The sequence below is a fragment of the Pteropus vampyrus genome, unplaced genomic scaffold (genome assembly GCF_000151845.1).
Source record: "Pteropus vampyrus isolate Shadow unplaced genomic scaffold, Pvam_2.0 Scaffold348, whole genome shotgun sequence".
NCBI lineage: Eukaryota > Metazoa > Chordata > Mammalia > Chiroptera > Pteropodidae > Pteropus > Pteropus vampyrus.
The window spans coordinates 970,629-991,752 of NW_011889129.1; the positions used below are offsets into that span (position 1 = coordinate 970,629).

General features: G+C 42.2%; 2 protein-coding genes across 7 annotated transcripts in view; one reads left to right on the plus strand and one right to left on the minus strand.

Moving 5' to 3' along the window:
• ABCC2 (ATP binding cassette subfamily C member 2) overlaps nt 1-3,869 on the plus strand; it is a 57,372-nt gene extending 53,503 nt beyond the window's left edge. The window contains exons 32-33 of the mRNA XM_011378827.2: nt 1,868-2,062; nt 2,745-3,869. Coding sequence (XP_011377129.1) covers nt 1,868-2,062; nt 2,745-2,874 — 325 coding nt within the window. The 3' untranslated portion in view covers nt 2,875-3,869. The remainder of the gene's footprint in view (nt 1-1,867; nt 2,063-2,744) is intronic.
• A 5,923-nt stretch (nt 3,870-9,792) lies between these two features.
• The window catches only part of DNMBP (dynamin binding protein), a 64,331-nt gene continuing 52,999 nt past the window's right edge, over nt 9,793-21,124 (minus strand). For 5 of the 6 annotated variants that reach the window (XM_011378830.2, XM_011378828.2, XM_023522553.1 and 2 more), the window contains 6 exons: nt 18,952-19,080; nt 17,315-17,647; nt 16,734-16,913; nt 15,500-15,698; nt 12,874-13,403; nt 9,793-11,492 (listed from right to left, as the gene is read on the minus strand). In XM_011378830.2, the coding sequence (XP_011377132.1) occupies nt 11,307-11,492; nt 12,874-13,403; nt 15,500-15,698; nt 16,734-16,913; nt 17,315-17,647; nt 18,952-19,080 (1,557 nt within the window). In that variant the 3' untranslated portion in view covers nt 9,793-11,306. The remainder of the gene's footprint in view (nt 11,493-12,873; nt 13,404-15,499; nt 15,699-16,733; nt 16,914-17,314; nt 17,648-18,951; nt 19,081-21,124) is intronic. The other variant, XM_011378829.2, reaches the window with a different exon arrangement.

Genomic DNA, 21,124 nt, shown 5'->3' on the forward strand with positions numbered 1-21,124 from the left:
TCAGTAGCTCTGGACCAGCAGCTCTGGCTTCCCCTGGGAGCTTGTTATAAATGCAGAAGCTCAGGTTCTTGACTTGAATCCACATTTTAGTAAGATTCCCAGGTGATTTTAATGTATATTACGGTTTGAGAAACACCATCTAGAGCGTTGATTCTTAACTAAGCTGTATGCTAGAATCACTCGGGAAAACTTAAAAAAGAATTTCAGTGTCCAGGCGGCCCCCCAGACCAGCTGAATCAGGGGCACAGGTGACTTCGTTGTATAGCCCCAGGGAACACTTGTAAGCCTTGGTATAGAAAGAAGACCACCAAGTTTGTTTCCCCTCAGCAACAAATCTAAGAACTAGCAGGACTTAATGGGTCTTTAGACCTATGAAAAATGCTATTAAACATTCAGTCAGCAAATAAGCATTGGGCACCTACTATATTCAGGCACTGAGATAGAGAGGGAGATGACACAGACACAACTCCTGACCTCCCAGCATTTACAGCGTGATGAAGACAGACCTTTTGAGAATAAATGCTGTGTAGTAAATGCTACAGACATGCGGGGCCATGTGGAAGCCCTGGCAGGATGGCAGGATGTGATGGGATGCAGGTGTGCGGGGCTTGACACTTCCGGTTTGTAGGAACAACAACAAAAAAATCACACTATCTTTCTCTGTCCATGCTGGGAGACACTTAAATGGAATTACACAGTGCCTTGATTTCAGACCTGGTTTGGGGTGTTGAAACTTAAATTTCTCTGGTGAGTGATCAGAGATTGGAGCTCAATCAGCTTGGGCAAGAGAGGAGAGGGAGAAGGCGAGGGAGGGGGAGGGGAAGGTGGGAGAGGAAACCAGCCAAGAGCCAAACGGGTGTTTAAGCAGAACTGGAGTATTTCCTCCACATCAAACTGGTGTATGAAGCGCAGCTGAACCAGGCAGAAGTTTGTTACAAGTTAAGGAAGTAGCTCTGCAGTTGCCTCTCACAGAGAAAATCTGGAAGTTTATCTTGGGTGACTTCTCATCTCCTGCAGAAATTTTGTTACAGAGAATTACAGAACTTTTAGTCTAGCCACCTTCTGTTTAATATGCTCCCTAATGGCCACAGCAAGAAGGAGCAATTAGCGAATTCTGGAGTGTTTCCTCTACATCATTGCCCAGAGCTTCTTTATTTAAGTAAGAGGTCCAGCCTGCATTACCAACCAGCTTTTAGCAAATTAAAGCAATTTGCATTTTACAAGCATATTGGAGTTCTACATACATTGCATCTCACACCAAGACATCATGTTCATTAGTTAGCTACGTCTCTAATCAAGGCAGAAGGCCTCTAACCAGTAATTAGCCTTGAGACTAGGCTAATTAAAATAATAAATAGATTTGCCAACGCTACTGAGAAATGCCACTGGGGTATTCTCGTGTGGCATCACTCTATTAATGATGTCAGGTCAAATATGGCTGAAATGAACTTGGGGCATCCATCTCATTTTGGAATTGTCGGTGTATTAGGATATCACTGCAGCCAAATGCAAAGCACCAGTCCTGAGCTAGTCTTTTCCAAACTTGTTAAACATAAAAATTGCCTGGGGTGCTTATTAGAAAATACATGTTCCATGGCTCTTCCCATTCTGATTGAGCAGAGTGGGGCCCATAAACTTGAATATTTAAATTAAGTGCCTGTGGTGGGTCTTCTAATTGGGAAAGTTTGGAAAACATTGTCCATGGTAACAGTGAGTAGCTAGTGAGAGAGGCTAAGGCATTCTGGGAGAATTTAGGAGTGCGGGTTTTCCGAAGTCTGACCTGGAACATGAAGACTGTCCCCACATCCAATCCCAGGTTATTTCTTGGTCCTTAGGGCTAATGCTTGGTCTCTTCCATTGGCTGCAGCATAGGGCAGAGGCAGCTACTGTGCCTGGCCAGGGCTCTGCTTCGGAAATCCAAGATTCTGATCATGGATGAGGCCACTGCTGCAGTGGATCTCGAGACAGATCGTCTTATCCAGATGACCATCCAAAAGGAGTTCTCCCACTGCACAACTATCACCATTGCTCACAGGCTACATACCATCATGGACAGCAACAAGTGAGTGTGGGGGTGGGGACGGGAGCAGAGCTTGATAGACGCAGCTTAAATACATCAGCCACGTGATATCTTACAGCAGAAGGTTTACCCATCATTTTACTGATGAAGAAACAGGCTGAGAGATTTCAAGTAATTTGCCCCAAATTATACGTATATCAAGCTAATGGAAGCCAACAGGGTTAAGGGAACTAATTATCTCGATAGTAAAGTGGAAGTCTGTGTGGAACAATAACCAAGTATGGGGAGGTGGAGGCTCCAGACCTGAGTGGCAGATACTGGCCACAGACCTCCCCAACCAAACTGGGTCTCGCCTGCTGCTCCTGGAAACAGCTTCCTGTTCCTTCCAGCTCTGACAGATTACATTCAAAACGGAGTAACATCAGTAATCTTAGAAACTGTTTGGAGAGGATAGGCTCCCTTAAACAATGTGTATCTTTTAAAAAAAAAAAAAAAAAAAAAGCTCATGTAAATGGACTCATACTGCATCTATTCTCCTACTACTTGATTCTTTCGATCGACATTACGTATGGAATTCATCCGCGTTGACGTGGTTCATCTGTTCTCGCTGCTCTGTAGCCTTGTATGAATGAATGCACCACAACTTAGTTCTGGTTATTCTTATAAGTGCCAAAATCTGAGATGCTGCTTTCTAAGACTTGTATTTCCTTCTTTCTTATTTCAGGGTAATGGTTCTAGATCATGGGAAGATTGTAGAGTACGGCAGCCCTGAAGAACTGCTGAAAAACCCTGGCCCCTTTTATTTCATGGCCAAAGAAGCTGGCATTGAAAATGCGAATAGCACGACGTTCTGAAAGCAGGTCCCATGGCTTAGAGAAAGACTATAAGGATCATTCCTTAATTTTATTTTTGGGACGTATATCATACATAGAGAAGTGTGTGTAAATGTACATTTTAAGAGATCATAAGTGAACACCCATGTACCCTCCATCCAAGTTAAAAAAAAAGGAATATTACCAGCTACAGCAGAACCCCTAACGATCCCACTTCAATCCTACATCCTTGCTTACCAACCCCCAGAAATAACCACTATTCTGAATTTTGTGATGATTATCCCCTTGCTTTTCATTTTAGTTTTACCAAGTTCATATATATCCTTAAACAATGTGTACCTTTTTAAAACTTATGTAAATGGCTTGTCTCATACTGCATGTGTTCTTCTATGACTTTTGTTCAATATCATTTGAGACTCATCCATGTTGATGCACTCAGTGAGGTTTGTTCCTTCTCACTGCTCTGCAGTATGGCCGTGTGTGAGTACGCCAGTTTACCATTTAAATGTTGGACAGCAATAGGATTATTTCTACGGCCGTTGTTTTTGTTTTTTCCTATTATGAACAATACTGCTATAAACATTCCGGTATATAATTCCTGAGATACACATGCAAGACTTTCTTAGGCTATAATGGGGAGTATACACATGTTCATATGCGTATACTAGGTAACAGCAAACTGGCAATGCCAGTTTAAAACATTTTGTCAATCTGATGAGTATGAACTGGTACCTCAGTGAGGTTTTAATTTATATTCCTCTGGTTACTATTGAGGTTTCGATTAGAGGTGTTTGCTGTTTTTGTTTTTGTTTTGTTTTTTATCTGTGGCGCTCTATTTCCTTGTAAGCTACTCACTCTCCTTAGCATTTTATCTGTGAACATTCTTTGAGGCCTGCATTGAACCTGAGCTGTCCTAAATGGAATTGTCCAAGTTTTTGGTGTCACGTTATTTTTGGTTCGATGTATTCCTTACGTCCATTTCGGTGATGCAATAATAAACGATTTTTATTTATTTACCATTTTAGCTGTTTGATGAGTGAGATGCTCAGAGATTTAAACTTCCTAATGGAAGGGGATAAATAACCTCAAGGCTGGAATGAGGAAGGGAAGTGTTTCCTCCTAGCTGCTCTGTTCCCATCAGCATCACTCTGACCATGTTTTTCTGCAGTGGCGGTTCATACAAGTAGCAGTGCTGATTGCAGCTGGCAGTTTTTCCAGTATTCCCAGGACCGGCGACATTGTGCCCCTCAGAGACGCCAGCACCAGCTGTGCAGCACCCCTTCTCAGAAGTCCACGTTTCCGCCTTAGCGATGCCAACCTCTCCCCTTCTTCCCCCGCAGCCCTCACGGGGATGGTTGCTTCTTGCGGTGGCTGCTCTCTGAACCTTGTTTTCCCTTGGCTCTTTCTTCAGTGCCTACCTAGCAGTTCTTTACATTGTCCTGTTAAAATAACCTATGGTTTCTGTCTCCTGACTAACCTAACTGATAGAGCCCTTGGAGACAATCCAGTTCAAGTCCCTTATTTTTCAGATAAGCACCAATCCGAGAAAGGTTAGAGGATATCCAAAGTCAAAACATGAGTGTTTCTGGCAGAACCAGGACCAGAAACAAATTTCCTGGTTTTCTCCAACAATTTCTTCTTTTCCTATCATGAGGATTTTTGATCTACCTACTCCTATGATGCAGATGAAGAGAGGGGAAAGGTCATCCATATCTCAATAGTGATGATTAAGCCACCTGGTGAATGTTGTGGGAACCGGAGCCAGCCCAGACCCAAAACTTCAGTGATGACTCCGACTACTTCAAATCTTGTTGGCCCAGGCCCCAGATAACTCACTCACAACATTCTAGCTCTTTCCCACTTCTCTACCTGAGGTCCCCTTTTTTACCTGTCCTTGAAGCATTAAGATGTCCCTATGCTTTTGACTCCCACTCTATGTTCCTCCGTATTTTCTCCGTAAGTGACTTCATGCACTCTTGTGGTTTCACCTTCTACTCATGATTCTCATTTCTAGTCCCTTCCTCTTCTCCAATTTAGAGATTCATATATTCAACTGCCAGTGGGTGTTATCGCCTGGATATCCTTTAGGCCTCTGACACTCAACTTGCTTTATTTGACATACCCTTCTCCTCCCTTCATCAGAATAAAAGAGAGATTTTTTTCCCCTTGTACTTTCTATTTCAAGTGGTAAAACATCGTTTTCCACTCAGTCTTACAAAATGAAAACCTCGGCATCACCCCTAACTTTTCCTTTTCCAGACCGCATCGGCCATGAGGCCCTTCCACTTTTCTTTCTTTATCCCCATCACTTTTGCCATCTTTCAGGTTCTCATCACATCTAACCTGTACTGATGGCATAGGTATTGCTGCTTCCTGTATCGTTTTTCTCAGATATATCCACCATGGCTACCAGTGGTCAAATATGCAAATATTTGTATAAACGCCTTTCAAAACACCCTCTGAAGAAACTTGTTCCACTGAGGTACTAGGATGAGAATATATTTAATCATAAATGCACATTGGCTATGACTTTATTTAAAAATTATCAAACAATATTATACAAACATTGACATTTAAACGTCTAAACTTCTGCAACTTAGATTTAGTTAGCAAATACCATATTCAACTGTAAGCATGGATTTAGTCTTCTAAATAGGTTAGACACTAAACTGTTTAAAAAGCTTCATATTGTTTGAAGATATCAAGTAAAAGATTATAAAAATGCATAAAAAAATTAACTGTAAGAAGCACTCCAATTTCATAGTATTCCTTTTCACTTCATATGCAAGTAATTGGTTATGCTGTAGAATTTAGCTGTTACAGTATAAAAAGCAACCACTTAAGGGAGAAGTAGAACAAAGAGGGGAAAAGTTTACGTAGGCAGTATCTCTTTTAGGTAAAACAAGCACAAAAAAATAAGAGTTTCAGGAAGAAAAATTACTTAAGACTAGTTTGGTTCTTACTGAGTTTGAAAAAATGGACTAATACGGAACTCCTTTCTTCAACTGTAACGATCAAGGCCTTAGTTGCCATACTGGTAATCTCTCGGACAGTCACCTCAGCCCTTGCCATGACAGCCACTTGGCTATTCTGCCTGATAACCACTATCACTGATTTCAGATCTTTTTGTCCTGTCCCCAAGCTTCCACTGTGAATGATGAGCTTTTTTTGGAGCAGCATTCTTTGAGACATTTATCTGCTGTTTAAGCCATAGCCACTTGTTCCTGTAGCAATTGTTGAGCTGCCCACAGGTTATATCTCTAGACAGAGATGTCTCTCCCCTTGCTTGGTGCTAATGCCCTTGCCTGCTGGCTCCTTTGTCAGGATTTGCATTTGGCATCATAAAGACACCTCCTAGTCTCATAATTATCTGCCTGGCTGATATACTTATTAGTTTAACTCTGTAAAGCAATTATACTTTGGCTAGCTTTTCATTTTCCTTCATCAAGAGGTTTAATTTTTCTGCATAATTGACTTCATTGTTAATGGTCGACCAGAATCCTTTTGTTTTAGTTGGACCTGGAGTAGGCATAAACTCAAAGGCCAAATCTAGCCTGCTGTTTTGTAAATAAAGTTTTATTAGAATACAGACATGCTCACTTGTTTCTGTATTATCTATGCCTGCTTTTGTGTTATAATGGCAGAGTTGTGACAGACTGAATGGCCTGCGAAGCCTAAAATATTTACTATCTGGCCTTTCATATAAGAAGCTTGCTGATCTCTGCTCCAGAATCACTAGTATAGTCTGGACTGGATCACATTTCCATTCTCAAGACAATTGGGCTGAAAAATGTCGTGTGACTTCATACCATTGGTAGATAAAATGGTCCCCAAAGATGTCCACATCCTAATCCTCAAAACTCATGAGGATTTACCTTACATGGTAAAAGGGATTTTGCAGATGTGATAAGGATATTGTAATGGGGAGATTATCCAGCTGGGCCCAGTGTCATCACAAGGGATCCTTGAGAGTCAGGAGGGTCAGTTAGAATGAAGAAAATGTGATGAGAAAGAGACACTTGAAGATGCTATGCTGCTGGCTTTGAAGACAGAGAGGGGCCACAAGCCAGGGAATGCAGGCAGCTTCTAGAAGCTGAAAAAGGGAACAGATTCTTCCCTAGAGCCTCCGGAAGGAACCAGCCCTACTGACACCTTGACGTTAGCCCTGTGAGACTAATTTTGAACTTCTGACCTCCAGAACGGTACAAACTAGTTTCAGGCCACAAATATGTGGTAATTTGTTACAGTAGCAATAGGAAACAAATACAATACCATTAGCCCAAATAGCTCTGGTAAAATCGTCAATATTCTCCAACTGAAGTCAGTATAATGACAATTCATTAATTTCCACTGAATCCCACTATGGTTTGAACTTGTAGAAGATTATGCCATCTTTTAAGCCCTATTAAAAGTGGATTTCAATGTTCATATCTGTCACCCTTCTACCAAATTGCAAAGATCTTATTGAGCTTAGTCATATCTTTTCTTGATCTCCACTGAGAGGCTCTAGAAAAGTCCCTGGTTAAGGTCCCTGATTGGGAGTCTGTCAGCTTCCCTGACCCTGGACCTGAGGAGTAGCTGCTGTGGGAAAAGCATGGCTGGAGGCCCAGCCATGGCAGTGCACAGACAGTGCCTTATGACATGGTCCTGCTGTCTGCTGCAGGGTCCCACGTCTGCTTCCAATGTTTCCTGAATGAAAACATTGCTGCTGCCCTAATCAGAGGGCTCGCTCCCTCCGACCACCACACCACTGGAACTTACCTCTGGGAAAGCACTACGTCTGCTCCTTTCTTCTTGAGGGTGACCTCTGAATGGCGGTAAGAAATGGATAGGCCTGCAGGGTAGCTAGCGAAGTCTGCAATTTGTTGTGGAAAGCTCCCTTCTTCATACGTGCAGAGCACTAATGTTGATCTTCACTAACAATTGCAAGAAACTTCCATGGGCTTGGTGAAATAAAGCAGGGGCTCAGATGGGGGATTATTATCCTGCGCCATGGCACCGAGTGTCTGCCACAGTAGCAGAGGTAAAATAGTAAAAATTTCAACAGGTGGGAGAATTTAAAATCCTGTGAGTAGTGTGACTTCATATCGTGACTAGAGGATTTAGAATGACATATCAATCTCAAGGTTTCTTGGTCCTCAAGCTTAAGGTTCTGCAAGTGAAACAGAATTCAGACCGCAATGGTGTTTCTCCAGGGCCTGTTTGTATTCTTGACCCTGAAGAAAAGCCCACGTAAACAGAGTCTCCGCTTTGCAATTAATTAAAACAAGGTGACACAAAATTTAGCCCTTATTAAAGCCGTGTACTTCTCGAGCTCACAGTGCACAGACTTGCAGACGTTATCTTATTTATTCTTAGAGCAACCTCGAGGCCAGAAATCTACAATTTACAGATGACAATAGATTCCTCCCCCGCACCCCACCAACTCCTTCCCCGTTCTTCTAGGACTCTTGCATGAAAGCACAAGAGAAGAGCTACTTCCAAACAGGAAAGGGAGAAAATTCATGGGAGGAAGTAAGCGGGCAAATCGGATTTAGAATTTTTCTTCAATAGTATTTCCTTCTGTTGTGTCTGAAATATCTGACACCCTTTTCTTTCCTTGGTTTTTGTGACTCCTACTTTTTTGACAGTAGAAAAATCCAGTAAAAAAACTCGCCTGGACAGATACTTCTCAAATTTTAATGATACACAAACAACCTGAGGACCTGGCTCAGTAGACCTTGGCTGGGTCATTTCCAGCAAACTCCCAGGTCATCATGATGGTGATGCTGCTGGTCTGCAGAGCACTCCTGTAGGACTGAGACCTAGCAGACATCCAATGTTTAAAACAAATCCATCTTCTTTTCAATCACTTGCTCCCATGCCAATGGTCTCCCTTTTGAGAATAATTCCATCATTTCTTCAATTTTAAATTCTTTATAGGATGACTTTTTCCATTCTCAAGTAATCTTATCTCCAAATCAATTAACTTTTCCCCAATAATTAGGTTTTCTTGCCTTTAATCTCCCTCCCTCCATATTATCCTGTTGCCATTTAGTTTTCCTGAAACAGGTGATTCACTGAAGAATCTAGTTTATTACCAGGCTCATAAAATCTAAATTCCTTGACTTGGACCTCAGGCTTTCTAATTTGTTTACTATGTGCCAGGTGATGTTGTAGCCTCTCCACACACGACCTCATTCAAACCTTACCACTCACATGAGGTGGATAGTATTAGTATCTCTAGATGAGGAAACTGAAGCGCGGATTAGGTAAATTGCCAAGGTTACAAAGCTCTTAAGTGTCTGAAGTCAGACAGTCTGGCTCCAGAACAAGGTGTAAAGACTCAGCTAAAGAGCCCAAGGCCCAAGTTTAAATTCAGGATCTATCAAAAACTTGATCTATGAGTTGACTAAGTCACAACGTCGTTGGATCCCATTTTCTTAGTACATAAAACGAAAGAGTTAATCTATGTTTCTCTCCCAGAGTCTACCTACATAACCATGTTTTCTACCCCAATATCAGATTGCTTCACTGTCACCCACATTGTCCTCAATCCCGCCTCTGCCAGTTGTCCTGCTATATCAGCCCCAATCTTGCCCAAGCTGCTACCGTGACCTCGTTCATCTCTAGTGCATCAGTTTCCGCCTCTGTAATATCAGGAAAATACTAACCTCTTAGGAATTCCAGATTAGAGAATTCGACTTTTCTGCTTTTCTAGGATTTTATAGTATAAAATTGTTTAAAATAAAAAGGCAATCGCCTGCAGCATGAATATCTCTTTACAGTAATTCCGTTGATATTATATTTGAGAAATGAATTTTTTACTTGAATTTCTTCCTTTAGTCCCTTCCATCACCCGGAATCTGGGCATCACTTAATTATCAGGAAGGTATCCTCAGAAATCCAAGAGGAAGGTTCAGGCTAAATGTGGAGGGAAATCAAGAAAACATACTCGTGGCCCTTAGAAATGTTTTTATTTATAAAATAACTACTTCAATATAAACATCTCTCTATATAAACACTACTCACAAGAGGCTCGCATCACTGCCTTCCAACCGACCTGCAGACACACGAGGGCTCAGGAGTCCACAGGCATCTCCCAAATTGTCAGGATTGTTAGGCCAAAGGTGTGCTTGGAGGAGCAGGGGCTATAAGGCTGTTCTTAATTCCCTTTCTTAAGATAAAATTCATAGTTTCCTGTTCCAAGGTAGGCTTCATATCTGTGGCAGACCTTAAATAAGAACCTTCAGGAGGACAGTCTTCGTGTGAGGATTAGCAAATCTCTTCCTGAGGCCGAAGAAAGGTATGATTGGGCACTTTAGGGTCCAGAATACTAAAGTGACATCACAGAACCTATTTGATCAGGCACTTTGAAATCTGTTTGGCTTAGGCTGTGGTCTCTGAAGCATGAAACAGAAAATACTTATTTCGAAGTCCAGGATAAGCTACTTCGGGGACTGCTTATCCTAAGTCGAATGAGACACACTCATTATGTCTTCGGCATCTGTGGGCAGTAGCATGCTTGGATGAAGGAGAAAGGCATCCAGCCTTCCACCAGGCTGGAATGGTTTCAGCTCACTGTAGAGTGAATCCTTTCAATGAAATGGGTGGAGCTCTGACCCTGTTCTAGGAAAATCTATGTTATCGGGTTGTAGGAGAGAGGGCCAAGACAGGTTATCACGCACAGACCGTATAAAGCAGAGATGACTGTCAGAAAGGTGTAGATGACTGTACCTAAAAGGAAAGAGAATCTTTCAGATGAAGGTCGAAGGAAAATAAAGACCTTTCTCCTTTTAAAAAGGAGAAAGAAAGCAGTTGAATTTTGCACAAGCAATCTGGAAATACAGTGAAATGAAGAAAAGAATTACAGACGGTAGCGTTTTAAGGACTTTTAGAAATGTGTGTGTGTGTGTGTGTGTGTGTGTGTGTGTGTGTGTGTGTCTCAATGTGTGCTAGACACTGAAGCTTTGAAACACCAGAATTGGTACAATCCAACAAACTCCTTGCCACAGGCAGAGGCATGGCCTAAAAGGGCTTCCGGAGGATTCTCTTCATCCAAATCGGTTTCTGGTCAGATGATTGTGCAGCACAGAGCCACCCCAAACTCAGTATGGTACAACCAACACCAATATCTTCTAATGCTACTGCACAGCTCCAGCATACATAGGATGCTGGTCTTCTAACTGAACATTTCTCATGTCCATAGAATGACCCCAGGACTTGCCTCTCTCCTCATCGTTACTGAATTATTTTCAAGCCCAGGGTCCACTTCAAATTCTAGAAATTCTAGTGAGCATCAAGGTAGACAACCCAATCGAGGAGAACAAGACTGATCTTGTGCCCCACTGTGGCCTGGTTTAAGCAATGCAAACAGGGCCTGTCTCCAGAGTAGGTGCCCTCCCAGTGGACCACCAAAGCCCTTCGGCAGAAGGAAGCGAGGGCAGCAAGGTTGAGTGGAAGGCAGAGCAGGTTCAGGTGTACTCAGTTTTGCGAATATAATTGGATGGAACATAGCCCTTCTTCCCATTAACTTCAGCTAACCACCACTCTGTATTTCCTGTAACATCTTTAAACTCCAGAATCTTGAGTCTCTGATTGGCTGACACACTCAGCTCATTTGGGTTCCGCGCCTTGAAGGTATAGACAGCAAAATAGACCTGTGTGACGGAGAAAAAAATGAGTCAGGCCACGGGAACTTTCTTGGAGCCACAGAACTCCTTGGAGGATGGGGATGGTCTATATCTACACCATCCAATATGGCAGCCCCTAGCCACATGTGCCTGTTGAACACTTCTCACGTCTAATAAGACAGAGGAACTTAATTTTTAAATTTTATTTAATATTAACTAATTTAAATTATATCTTTATCTGCTATATATGGTTGGTGGCTACCATAACGAACCAAACAAATTCAAAGAAAACCAAATTTCATATCTTTTTACACTTTCATAGTTGCCTTAAAGAGCGAAAGAAGAAATGAACCTTCAGGCAATATGGAAGATGGATGAGATATAAGGATACCCTTCCATACCCCAAACATAGAAATTCTGAATTTCAAACACTTAAAGCACACCTGACATCTGGGGTTTTAGGACTTGGCTAGATGAGGCTAGAATTGAGCTGTTGGTACCAGGTCAGAATTTAAGAAAGGGCTATCTCTTCCTCAACATGTCTACAAAAACTGTCCATTGGTGGGTCCAGCACTGGGATGTCTGTCCTGGGCTGTGGGTAGTAACAGAATCATCAGAGAGAAACAGGCATGCACTATGCTTATCTGTAGCACTCAGGGGAACGTGGTGTGGAAAGTCTGAGCTGAAAAACTAGTGCGAAAGTGATGTTTTGGAATCCAGAGCTTGGCAAAGGCAAACTCGTCCACAATCCAGGGAATGTGTGAGTCTCTCAACAAAGGCAGCCCCCGTGGGCGATGAGCTCACAGACCAATATTGTAACACACACATGGAAACTTGCTGCTGCAAGAGTGAGCAAATGCGACAAGCAGGTGAGCCAGGGACTCCTTGGCTGTGAATCTGAAAGTGGCTTTAAAATGAGGGTTTAAATGTTCAAGGTACAAATTCCCAAGACAACAAACAGGTCGTTACAAAAAAAAGAAAAAAAATAGGAAAAACTGAAATGGAGCCAGAATTTTACTTCTAAATTCTAGAACTAAAAACACAGTACTTGAATTAAAAAACTAAATGATGAGTTAAATAACAGACTTCATACACCTCAGAAATTAGTGGATTAGAAGAATGGCAAAAGTTTTCATCATAACGCCTTGTAAATGCCCAATGACATAGCAGAAGGGGCTCAGAAATAGCCTATGAGGGAGTCAGCCACAGAAGGTGCTCAGCAGGTGTGAGATGCTCGCTATTGCAGCAGGGGGTTTCCACGTGGTTCCACAACACTTGTCCGTGAGCCCATATCCAGATCACCCCTAGGCCCCAGGCAAGCCTCTGACTCACCCACTCCTAAAAGAGCATTATCTGCACCCGCGGCAGACCTGTCGCCTGCTCTGCACGGCGAGCAGGGAGCACTCACCTGGTTGCCTTGTGCCTCCCTGCTTTCTGGCTCTTTGTTTTTGTCTTCCGGAGACTGGACTGTTCTTGCACATCCTTTTACGAGGTCTTTACCCTGCCCATTTCGCCCTGGTACAGAGCAACCAGCCATTTCCGGATGTCTGGAGTTTCGGTAGCTCCTCAGGGTGGGGGTGGGCTGGTCAGTGTCTCGAGACGCATCTGCAGAGTCCCAGGGCTTGGGCTCTGACAGGCAGCTGGAAGGACTGCTCTCTGAACTGCCCAAGTGTAAAGAGGCACTGATAGTTCCTTGGTCAAGTTCCTTCAATGAAGATACATCTTGAGGCTGTTTCTGGCAAGACCCCGAGGTAAAGGACACAGCCATGCTGCTGGGGTTGAAGGTCAAAGTGCTGTTGCTGTTCTGCCGTGAGAACCTGGGGGAGGAACCGCTGTGCTCCGACTCGGTGGAGGAGTGGCTGCCGACAGAGACGTCAGAGTGGCTGTGACGGGCATTGTAGGGCTTCAGGAAGGAGCTGTACACAAAGCCTTTGGTGACTATGGGAAGAAAAAGTAGACATGAGGAGCTTGTAGTGGAAGGAGGAAAGTGACAGAGAAGAAACTATGGTTTAAAAGTTGGGTCAACAGTGCGAAGCACAGAATAAGTTAAGATGCCCAGTGATAAAACAGATTAGACACTGAACCCCAGGACACAATGTGGGTGGGTAGAGATGAAACCCATGGCTGCCTGCCAGCTCCTTCTTGTTACCACCTCAAAACAGACGAGTGATAAGGAGGCCTTGGGGGAAGTCAAGAGGACAGTAATAAAAAGGACAAGTTGGAGAATGAGCATTTGAAGACAATTTAACAGGACATCTAGATCATGGAAACGAAGACTAAAGGAAGACTCAGCAAAGGATGGGTTCAAACACACCAGTTTAGTAAAGAGGGATTTAAAAAACCATCCTCATCGTGACAGAGCCCTTCAGATATGCTTCCCTGCCCTCTTTCCATCCACAGCACTTGAATCTCAGCCTCTGGTTTAGAATGCGGTGGGAATACTGTGAGAATAGTCTAAATAGAAAACTGTTTATATTCATTAGAATACACACACAACACACGTACAGCACATGTTCACTTTAATAAATTGCCTAAGACGAAGACAGAGAGGGCTCTCAGCTAAAACTTTTAAGCATAAGTTAGGAATCGAGATCCCTAATCCACAGGAAAAAATTTTATAATATTAAGAAATATCTGTCAAGGCAGGGACCCAGAGTAAAGAACCTTCATGCAAGCAACAGCCATCTATGTCTTGGAACTTTGATGTGTTTCCTGCACGCATGTGTTATATCTGCTGAATAATGGCAAGGGGTCTCCTGGGCAGGTGGCGAGGGGCAGAGGGTCTAACAGCTGACCCTAATACTGTGGGCTTCCTGCTAACACTTTACTTATCAGGGTTGAGTGGATGCAAATCCCAAGGATGATGGAGACTTTCAAACGGCTTGAATCTTTTTATAAGGACTACATCTGTCCCTGAGCCCATCAGGGGCTCACACCTGCCCATCACCCCGGGAGGCCCCAGCCTTCGTCCTTCCTTTCCCACTACCAACTCTATTGTTTTGGGTAAGCAGGAGTGGGGGAGGAGAAAAAATCCACAAATACTTTTAAAGAAACTGAGAAATGTTAAAATGTTCAGTTCTGGGAAATGTGAACATAGGTGTTTATTATATTGGCCCACAACCCATATCCAAAATGCTTAGACCAGATGTAATTTGAAATTTAGATGTTTGGATTTGGGAAAGGTACTCAAGTACATATACTATATATTTCTTAATATCTCCAGCAGGGTCTGGGTCAACGTCCCATAGTCAAATCAATGACTTTTCTGTAGCAAAATATATGACTCTTCACACCAAAAGGGATAAGTTATGATTATAAATAGTGTCACATCACTTTGTTTAGGTTTTGCCACCAAATGAGTTCAGATTAGGCAGTTTTCAGCAAATGAGTTCTGAAAAAAAACCTTTGATTTTTTCAAAGCTTTTCTGATTTTGGAATTGTGGAAAAAGGATTCTGGATCAGGACCAGCATTTGTCTTTGTACTTTTCTTTAAATTCTGTACCCCTCTCCCATGCCCCCCATCAGAAAAAAGAAAAAAAAAAAAGCCCACAGCTTTTTTAAATGTCATCCATGATAGTCATGAGGTAAAAGTGTTTGTGATGGAGGAAAGAACTCCAAAAGCAAACAAAACCCCCTTTCTTACAGGTTTTGAAATCGCACACTCACAAAACACATTTACAGAGCTTGGAAGAAGGTAGCTTACTGTGTAATTTGCTCAGAATAGGCTATAAGGGCACAGGACCCATCAGGCAGCATCCACTGCCTGTAAGAGCTATAAAACATGGCAAGTCTTGCAAGGTAAGTACTGGAATTTCCTCTGGAATTTATAAAAAACAAACAAAAAAAAACAAAGATAGGTTTTGTTTCCGTAATGACTTGGCTATTAAACTCTCCAGAGACGAACAGAACTTTTAAGAATATTTTTCCCTGAATCAAAGACTCTCATATTTTCTCCTGGCCTAGACAGGATTCAGGTACAGTCCAAATCGCTTCTTCATTTAGAGTTACAGTAATCTGACAGCCAACATTCTTACCTCCATTGTCAATCAGCCAGCGGTTCGGACTGCCCATGGGATCCTTTTGTTTGATCACGCCCACCACATCGCCTTCCAGAAGTGAGACATCCAGGTCTTGAGCAGCATTGAAGTTCCGTTCTGCTTGGAAGAGTTTTTCTGGGGGATACCTTGCCAGAAGGGAGGCCCGAAGTTCTTCTGATTGCAGCATGTAACTTGGCTGAAAGGCAACAAGAAATACCATCAACAAAAACCTTCCCTGGCCATTATCCCAGCAGCCATATTTAAGCCTGACACACTGTCAGAGTCTCAGAAATGAGGGCAATGAGAGCCAGCTGCTCACTACTGTCATCAGATGTTTCTGTGCCTGAGTCAGTCCCTGTGGCTGGGTAAAAATCATGGTCTCTTAGGTGATGTTTTGGTGCCTCTGTAGCTACTAAGAAAATTTAACACACATTTAGTTTTACTCTCTCATCGTGTGACCAAAAAAATGTGATTAAAGTACCACCTTAAAGACTCAAAATACCTAATATTACTAGGTGTTCTTATCAGCCATGAACTGTTTGACAGTAAGTCAGATAATTTACCTTTTCTAATACATGATCAAAAATAGAGAGTCCTGGCAGAACGTATCCTTAAGTCAGTTCCCTTAATTAACTGATCAAAGTATTAATACTAATACTTTACTAACTCCTTTCACTGTATAGACTAAGATCCAAGAACGCTTTTCAGAGGGCACCTAGAAGTACACAGCAAGTGTGAGGGAACTACAGGAGGTCACTCTCAAGTACCAGTAGGCACACTGGTGATGCTCGTAATAGTGAGTGAATGAATGAGTCCATGACAGATGAGAACTCAACAACCTTTATTCTCCGTTCATTATAAAATACTTAAACTCCTATTAATTGCTAATCTGTAGAGACAGAGCTGGGTCCAACAATATTAAAAAGATTAACAATGATGATATGACAGCTTACTTGTATAGTGCTTTCTAATTGCCAGGCAATTTCTAAGTGCTTTATATATACTAACTCCTTTAAACCTCACGATATTCTATTATCACAATATTATGATATTAGTATAATTATTATGTGTTTTAAAGATGAAGAAACCAAGGCACAGAAGTTAATGTGCTTGCTCAAGGACACACAGTGAGTTAAGTGTCAGTACTGGGATGTGAACCCAGAAGGTCTAGCTCCAGAGTTCACACTCTTAACCACTAAGCCACTCAGCCCTTCCCTACTTCTCTACTCACCAGGCCCAGGAGTGGCTTTCGGGCAGACTGGCGGTCTATGCTTTTCCTCTCAAATGGCTTCTTGGCAGCTGGCAGAGTCTCTGGGAAGAAAGTGAAAACCTGGAGTTGCTGCAGAACTCTGCTGTGCTCTTCATGGAAGATGGCAATAAGGTTCCCCTCTCTGCCGGAAACTTTAAGTAACTGGAGTCCACAGGACGAGCAGAGCGAGAGGAAAGAAGAGAACACGAATGAAAGATCCCGGGACTGACAAGTCTCACTGAAACTCACTGGAAGCCAAAGGTCAGCTGCAGTTCACTCTGCATAAGCTGCCAACACTGCAGCCTGATGCAAGGGACAACGCTCTCTGCGGCACGGCCAGCGGGCCAAGTTGGCTCTTCTGGGGATTGCCCAGAGCGGAAAGAGAGCCATTTAAAAGCTGCAGCTTTCACAACACCATCAAGAATTCCACTTCCTGATGGCCTGACCCAATGACACTGTTAATCTATCTAGTTTGAATAATGTCTCTAACAACCCTACTGTGTGCTTCCAGAAAACACCAGAACTTCAGAGATGACTTCTCCATGGGGGAGTAAGGGACTCACCGAAAGCAGTGGCTTCAACTGCTCCAGAGCCTGGTGGACAAAGTCACAGTGGGCCTCAGCATAGCCATGAATGCAGTTGGTAAAGAGGCCCTGGGCGTACTGGTGGAACTTGGGCAGTTCATCCAGCAGCTGGGCATTCAGGGCCTCGTAGTTGTTCCGGGCCGACTGCAGCTCCTCCAGGGTCTTCCTGTCCTTTAGCTTCTCTGCCCGTTCTGTACAGTTATAAAAGTCCAGAAGCTTGTCGAAGCGCTTCTGTACCAGCTTGTGCGGCCCCGTGAACATGCTTAGCAACTGATTTAGGGGAGAGATGACAAGCCGCTCCGTCCTCTCCTTCTGTAGGGATGAGAAAGGCATGTCGCTCACTTGGTCAGTATCCCCTAGTTGTCATTCTCCAAAATACTCTTCAGGCTGACTTCATTACGTCCTGTACCACCTGCTCTGCTCTTGGAGCACAAGCGACACCCAGGCAAATCCAGCGGTGTCCTATTTTTCCAAAACCAAATGTATGTACATAACCCTACCAAACTTCTCAATTTATAATTCTCTACCCAACAATCTGCACACACCAGAGTCTGCAAAATACGCTAACCTCCTCCTTAGCTCTGCAGTTGATCACAAATGCTAAATGACACTCACTGATACGATGTTTGCATTACAACCCAGATGTGACAGTCTGCCTGGTACCACTTTTTATGTGTACATATCTAAATAACTTGAATTTAACTCAAGATTTAGTTATTACCTAAATCCGGGCTAAACTTGCATACACACATAATACCTTCTGTGATCATAACTAATTAGTAATATCTGTTTTCACTTGTCAAAGGATTTTTCTTTAATTTTTTCTAGTGGGACAGACATTGAGGGCAGGGTACTGACATATAAAAACATCAATAGGTACTTAGTAAGTTATTTTTAATAAGATGCTACTGTTAGAATACCTTTAAGTTGCCCAAGTGTGCACATTTTCTTCAGCTTCAAGCCATCCTGACATCTCCAAGACACTCTCAGCGCCCACCCATTTCTTTCTACCTGGGACCAAACATATACCATATACAGTCGACCCTTGAACAATGCAAGGTTTAGGGGCGTCGACGCCCTGAACAGTCAAAAATCCATATATAACTTTTGACTCCCCCAAAACTTAACTACTAATAGCCTACAGTTGACCGAACAGTTGATTAACACATATTTTGTATATGTATGCATTATAATCTATATTCTTACAAGAGAAAAGAAAATGTTATTATGAAAATCATAAGGAAGAGAAAATACATTTGTAATATTTACTGAAAAAAGTCCATATAAAAGTGGACCCGTGCAGTTCAGACCTGTTTTGCTCAAGGGCCAACTGTAAATTTAGAAGTCCCAAGCAATTTTGCCTTTACTGCTCTCTTTGCAGTTTGTACCATCTCAAAGACCTATTTATTAACTTCTTAAATATTCCTAAATATTCCTTTTTAAGTCATCGAAAGTCATGTTCTGAATATAAAATCCTGATACAAATATCCTAAAGGACAAGCAGGACTCCTGACACACAGAGCACCTTTGTGGAATTAACTTCCACGAGCTGGATGTTACAGAGAACCCAGGAAGAGGGCCGACCCATGACAAGTGGTGTGAAGGCGGTCACTTACAAAACTGGTGAAGAGCTGATCACTGATGTAGCGATGCACCTTCTCGAACTGTTCCAAGTCTTTGTGCCCCCTCTCCATGCACACATCCCACATGCTCACGGCGGCCACCACTTTCACACATGCCGATTCCTGGAGCCAGTTAGAAACAAACACAAATAAGACCAAACAGAATTTTTTTTTTTGACGCTTACAGCACCTGTCTTTCTAGGTGGTCTCCCATCCAAGTACTAACTAGGCCCGACCCTGCTTAGCTTCCGAGATCAGACAAGATCGGGACGGGTGGCATGGCCATAGACCAAACAGAACTTTCTAGCCTTCATTATTTATCCTAGATAGCAGTCTGGGACAAAACGGGTCCAGAATTAAAATTTTTCTCTCTAGTGTATCATTTTAGCTTCGAAACAAACATACTCTCATGAACTACGATTTATGTGGCACAGGGAAAAGCTTAAGACTTTTAATTATGGAAAAACTGGTAAGGGCTTTTTCCATCTCTTTAGCATTTCCCTATGTCCTTAATTTGAGGGTTTCTTAATGCGCCAAAAAGTAAATTATTAAATTAAAGTCAAAATGATTCCTGCAGGATTATGATAATTAACAATCATCCCTCCTTTTCAAGCCTTGGCTCATGCTGCCTCCCTCCCCTGTGGATAATTACAACCTTGCTTCCTATACTTGGACTCTGGCACTGATTGCTCTCGCTCAGCTCTTTTCCTTTGTCATTGCAAAACTAGCCCCTTGCACATGATTTACTGTTTGTTTATTGTCTCCAGCCCATAAAAATGTAAGCTCCATAAAGGCAGAACTCAATTATAGTGATGCTGAATAAATGAATAAATAAGTGAATGCATAGTAAAAATGCCTCCTGACTGATTCTGACAGTTTTTAAATCCCAGGCTGATTTTCTCTGGCTACTTAAAACAGTGTCAGGCTTTCATCTTCTTTAGTTTAAATGAAAGGAAAGCTTATTATTTTGATATTAACCCAAATAAAATCTAAATGTACTAAAAACTCCATTAATATATTTCAAGGGTAAATGAAGTCTTTAAGCCAAAAAAAATCAGTGCTTCATACATCGGTTTGATATTTTATTTTACATCATTTTTAGACCTCTTGTCTCTAAGTCCTGTGTCTGTACATATAAATGAAGCCAGTGTTTTGTCAGAAGGATAAATTGGGGAATCTTCCTAATTCCAGCCGAGTGGGAGAAATGTGAAACACGATTGTCCTCTTATATTCTTTTAAAGAAATGCTGTGAAATCACAAACTATCAGTCCGTATGCCAATGTGAACACCAAATTATACAGTCAATGACCCTTGGCTTATGTTCTTGATAGTTCTCCATAAGCCAATCTATCTAATTTTATTATTGGCGAGACTTTTCCATTTTATGTTAGTGATGAAACTGTTTAACATTTTCTCCCTTAATTTCCACTGCTGGCAGACAGAACCAAATCGCTCTACCCCTCAAATGGCTATCAATGTCACATACGTCCCAGCTCAAAATGCCACCGCCTGTATGGAGATGAGCCTCTTAAGAGTTGGGGGCTCAGGGGTATACTTTCTACACATTTAGAAAATGTGGGGGAGAAAATAGCCAAAGGAGGGTACCAAATAGAGGAATTATAGTGAAGAGTTCTCACAAAAGGGAGCATAGTTGGTAGTTCTCCCAATATTGTTTTGTCAAATCTCTCACTAAGCGAATGTGTTCCTACTTTTATAAACCCTAGTTTTTTTTTTTTTTTATGTTTATTGGGGTAACATTGGTTAATACGATTATATAATTTTCAGGTGTACATTATAATTTGACATCTATATATTCTATTGTGTGATTACCACCCAGAGTTCAGTTTCCTTCAGCTACCATATATTTGGTCCCCTTTACCCACTTCGCCCTCCCCCAAGTCCCCTCTATTTGACCCACTTTACCCTGTCTACCTCTTCCCTCCTCCCCCACCCCCTACCCTCTGGTAACCACTAGTCCATTGTCCATGTCCCTGAGTCTCTGTCCTGTTCATTTGTTGCTTTTAGGTATAAATCCTAGTTTTTATCTAATTACATTTTTAAAACATGAAGGGAGAGAGTTTGATTATTTAAAGGAAATGTAAGGGGCATTTCAAACCAGTGAGGATTACTCAATAAATGATGATGACAACTGGGTAACCAATTCGGA